The 4,168-nt window shown below is 31.8% G+C and overlaps 1 protein-coding gene across 1 annotated transcript; it reads right to left on the bottom strand.

Annotated features, from left to right (window-relative positions):
- Positions 1 to 316: 316 nt before the first annotated feature.
- Positions 317 to 2,067, bottom strand: LOC114366692 (uncharacterized). Its single transcript, XM_028323636.1, has 2 exons — positions 1,920 to 2,067; positions 317 to 1,551 (listed from the first exon to the last, which is right to left on the bottom strand). The coding sequence occupies exon 2, from the start codon at positions 1,542 to 1,544 to the stop codon at positions 630 to 632; it is 915 nt and encodes a 304-aa protein (XP_028179437.1). The 5' UTR covers positions 1,545 to 1,551; positions 1,920 to 2,067; the 3' UTR covers positions 317 to 629.
- Positions 2,068 to 4,168: the final 2,101 nt, after the last annotated feature.

Below are 4,168 nucleotides of genomic sequence, written 5' to 3'. Positions count from 1 at the left end.
TGACGGCAATAAAAAACATTGTACCTAACTAGTTAGGCTTTCCCGGTGGTTTTCCAGAGCTTCTTGTTAAAATATTTTTATGTCACTGGCTAAAACTTACCACAACTTACTTTTACTCTTACTTTGTCTTGCCTTCATGGTAAAAGCTGTGTCGGGAGTTTCTTCCATTTTTTAATACATCCATTTCTGGTGCCCACTTATCTTTTAAGAATTTCAGTTCAATAAATTATACATCAGATAATATGATTACTTCATTTAATTCAAAAAGGGTTTTTTGTTTAGGATACGTCAATAGGTAATCATTACAAGTACAAAAACCAACTTAAACAACACGCCAATAAAAATTTATTAGTAGGTATTACAGTACATAATTTCAATGTTTATTATTCTACTTAACATGCTCAATAAATTAGTAAAGTAAGTTTAAATTTTTCATAAATAACTTATTTTAACTTACTCATTATTTTTGTAGCCAAAAATTGTATGCTTTGCAACTTAATGAGTACAAAATATTTTCAAAATCATAATACGAGTTCATTTAACACATTACATCACCTTTTTCATTCATTCATCTATGATCGTTATACTTAGTTAATTATTTGGATATAATCTTTAATAACGAATTTATTTCAATTCAAAGAAAACTTATAATAGTCTCCAACCGCACTTAAAACATCTGAAAACATATTGAGTGCCATGTCATATTGATATAATTTTTTCTCGATAGCAAAGTAAATCACTAGCACTAAGTCAGCAGAGAATGCTGTGGGTTTAGACTTAGTCAAGCCAAAATTTTCAGGGGCTATTATACTTGTGCCGTTTGAGTAAACCACATATGGAACATCGTCTGCTAAAACGACTATGCCTTTGATATCTATGAGTAGCGGTATCTTTATCATGACCATTTTGCTTGGATTTTTCGGTAAACCTTCAATTTTGTTTACACGCTGATCCTTCACCTGATACACATTCTTCTCATTATCATAATAATAAAGATTATCAAGCGTATCTAAAACTATTTCTTGAGCATTTTTTACTCGGTTGTCCACGTCTGATTTACTGCCGTTATCAAATATTTTGTATAAATCGTGATTTTCAGTAAGCGCATAAATAATACCACTGCTGTTTTCTACAGCCAGCGAAATAATGCTTTCGTTCAAATTTCCATATTTATAGGCTTTATTTTCTTTATGGTTGTACGTATATATTCCTTCTTTGCAAGCAAAAAAAACGTTACCTTCTGCATCGCCATCTATGTCTTTACCGTTGTCATGTAACTTCGTTGTACTGTTTTCAACAATAACGTACAATCCTTGAGCTATTTTACTACCATCATTATTTATATCAGCTTCTAGAAAAAACACAAATATTTTTTGCAATTCTTCCTTTAACGGTAGCGATGGATATATTTTAACGATGTCATGTTGTCCTTTGTGTATGACCCTTTTTTCATCTGAATCATTCTTGGTTATTGTTATATTGATACTGGCATTAATAGCAAGTATATAATGAAGAGCTATTACAAAGATAGCTAAGGATTTCATTTTTAACCTGTAAACAAAATACTAACATTACAACTCTGCATATCAGGACTTGAATTTAAAACAATCGGGAAAAGATGAATCGGGAATGCTTTTCATTAACTTTTAAGGGAAACCGTAACGGTTACTTTAAGAGTGATAAGTAGTCGTTCAACTTATATTTAAAAATCTTACCTATTAAAAAGAAAATAAAAGTGACTTTAGATGAAGCAATTGCTTGTTTATACGACGGAAAACTACAGAACCCTACACTATGCAGGCCACGACACGCACTTGGTTACTGCTTTAAAATCACGGAACATTACTTAGTTTATGTCTTCGGGAACTAATTGAGTATCGGTTAGCTGATTGTCATTTAAAATTTTAAAATAATCTTACCTTTCTTGCCTGGTATAACTTCGGAAGAAGAAGTATGGAAGGAACGACCAGTAACTACTGACTGACAATGAGATCTTCGTTGAAAGTCACAAATAATTTATAACTTACGATTACTAATTATTAAAACATTAACTAATATTAATTAGTATTGTTTTGTCAACATCATAAGTAGGTAGGTAGATAATGGCTAGGTAATACAATAATGACTGACAATGATTTATGTTCTTTGAAAGTCACAATTTATGACTTACTATTACTAATTATATTAAAGATCCCGCAAATCAAGATACAATATANCGAGCCACAGTACAGTTGATGTCGCGCGGAAAATGTTCGCTAAAAATTCCACTTTAGTTTGTAATTTTTTTTTTGGTGGATAATGCGTTTATATAAATCATAATAGATCACCTAAATAAATATGGCGAGGATTGAAATCAACACCCTGTATACAACTCACTTGTAAAATCCCACCTAATATACCTTGTTGAAATCTGGGGTAGTGCTTCAAAAACAAAAATATCCGAACTCCAAGTCTTACAAAATAAAATCATTAAATTATTATTTCATTATCCGTACCTCACATCCACTTCCAAGATTTATAGCGAAACACAAATTATGAACATTAAAAAATTATTTATGTATTATACCTGCCTGCTCATACGCAACGTATTGAATAAAACCATCCATACGTCGCTCACTCTGATGACGCGGTCAGAACAGGTTCCGAAGCGCACGCGCCGCACAGTGGACGGAAAATCACGTTTCATACTCGTAGAAACCAAAGTCCGTTTTTAATTAAATAAATTATAAATAATAAATAAATAAATAAAAATTCATTTATTTCCAAATATACTTGTACAGAGTTATTACCGAGTCTTCCCGGTAAGTAGTCAGAGACACTTGTATTGGGAATAACTCGCTACTTCCCATTAGGATATCTCTAATTAATTCTAGGAGTATTAGTTCACTAAGTAAGCATAAATTTACTTTGGNGAAACTTGTCCTACATATTCATGACGTTGTAGAATGAGCCTTACTTATTAAATTTAATGTCTAAAACTAATATTTACAATTTAGAAAATTATATTTAATTTTGTTTTGAACTTATATTATACTGATTTACTTTTTATCGCCAATCAGATGGTATAATTTGCTAAAGCCAATGCTTTTTATAAAACATATCGGTGCGAACGATTCAAATGTAAATTATAATATACTTAGTTTAATTTTGTTCTCAAGTAAGTGACAATTATGTTTTTATTGAGAAATAAAGAATCTTTAAACCTTATCGCTGCTAGTTGGCCGTACTTTAATCCTTATTTTCACCTCCACGGAAAGAAAAATTTATAAAAGCGCACATTTTGTCTCGTTATTCATTAGCTCTTCTTATTTCCGTCTGTTGTTTAATTTATTAAGAAGGCTGTTAGTCAGCCAGTAATTACTTAACAATTTGAGGATGCTCTTGGGGATTTTGACCCAATTTAGGGGTCACCTTTTTGAGTGCCTTATTCAACGGTTCTACTTCTATGGGCTTTGTTTTGAAATAAGGATTATTGTTTGTCAATTTATTTAAGTTTTTAATTTTTAGTACATCAAAAAAATCAAATAGTGGTAAATATCAGAATATCGTAGGCTATTACATTATTATTAAACACAAGAAGAACTATTATAACCAAGAATATACAACTAATTATACAGAAAAGAAAAAGTATTTATTTGATAACAATTATTTGCTAGCTTTTGCCAGCGGGTTCGCCTGCCTTAATTTAAGTCCTTTGCAGAGGTATCCTCCTCTCCAAAGTCGAGTAAACTATTACTATGTTTTTACTTAAGTTTCAAACTATTACTGTATAACTATTAGTACGTATGTATGATTTTGTTACTAAAATAATGGCTCAATGGAAAATGTTTACACAGTAATCGAGCCATTTGCCCGACCAATGTTCTGCAATGGAAGACGCTCAATTAAAGTGTCATTTGTCGTGTCCATGACAGTGCTATTGATGCAATGTCAGCCCGTGACATAGGGCTGTCACAAAGCAGATCAGTAGACCTAGGATATGCGCCGCGATAAGCTTTTATCGCGAAATTTTATTGAATTTACGCGATTAGTCCATACGTTTGTGGTCTAAAAGCATATATAAGTTTTTATCACGGCGCGCATCCTAGCCCGGCTGGATTGAAACAACTCAAGGCCTTTAATTGTGGGTATAATTTTGTGTTGTATTTTTATTGCAAAGAGATCACTC

Source organism: Ostrinia furnacalis, unplaced genomic scaffold (assembly GCF_004193835.3).
Source record: "Ostrinia furnacalis isolate ACB-3 unplaced genomic scaffold, ASM419383v2 OfSCF0661, whole genome shotgun sequence".
Taxonomy (NCBI): Eukaryota; Metazoa; Arthropoda; class Insecta; order Lepidoptera; family Crambidae; genus Ostrinia; species Ostrinia furnacalis.
This window is presented reverse-complemented; position numbering and strand designations above follow the sequence as displayed.

Bases quoted from the DNA above. Each gene is read 5' to 3' on its own strand.
- LOC114366692 (XM_028323636.1), bottom strand. From the start codon at position 1,544: ATGAAATCCTTAGCTATCTTTGTAATAGCTCTTCATTATATACTTGCT.